The 343-nt window shown below is 37.0% G+C and overlaps 1 protein-coding gene across 1 annotated transcript in view; it reads right to left on the bottom strand.

Annotated features, from left to right (window-relative positions):
• LOC119593196 (85/88 kDa calcium-independent phospholipase A2-like) overlaps positions 1 to 343 on the bottom strand; it is a gene marked incomplete at its 5' end in the record, with an annotated part of 46,224 nt that overhangs the window by 338 nt on the left and 45,543 nt on the right. Inside the window, 1 exon segment of the mRNA XM_037942177.1 lies at positions 104 to 340. Coding sequence (XP_037798105.1) covers positions 104 to 340 — 237 coding nt within the window.

Here is a 343-nt window from a genome sequence, read left to right as displayed (position 1 = left end):
CATAACCAGAAATTACTAGAAAATTGAATGCACATTCAATAAAGTTAACCATGAAAATTGGACTGAATTAGTAACAATGATAATAAATGCACTAGCAACCTACCTAAGACACTCATGGGAGACTCATAATTACGGAAAAGATGCAAATCAGGAGGTAATCTATCAGCAAGTGTAGATGTCACCATTACACGAGGAGTCTTAATACTACTCATGACAGTCTCTTTTCCAAATTCCTTTACAAGTATCTCTTCTAGAGGTCCAGCTTCATATGGTCTTACACCAACAAATACTTTCTCCTTCAGGTTGTAGTAGAGGGACTGAACGTCTTGAACCGATTTTCCTG

This window comes from Penaeus monodon, chromosome 31 (assembly GCF_015228065.2).
Source record: "Penaeus monodon isolate SGIC_2016 chromosome 31, NSTDA_Pmon_1, whole genome shotgun sequence".
Taxonomy (NCBI): Eukaryota; Metazoa; Arthropoda; class Malacostraca; order Decapoda; family Penaeidae; genus Penaeus; species Penaeus monodon.
The sequence above is the reverse complement of the archived record's forward strand: the minus strand, read 5'-3'. Positions and strand labels throughout refer to the sequence as shown.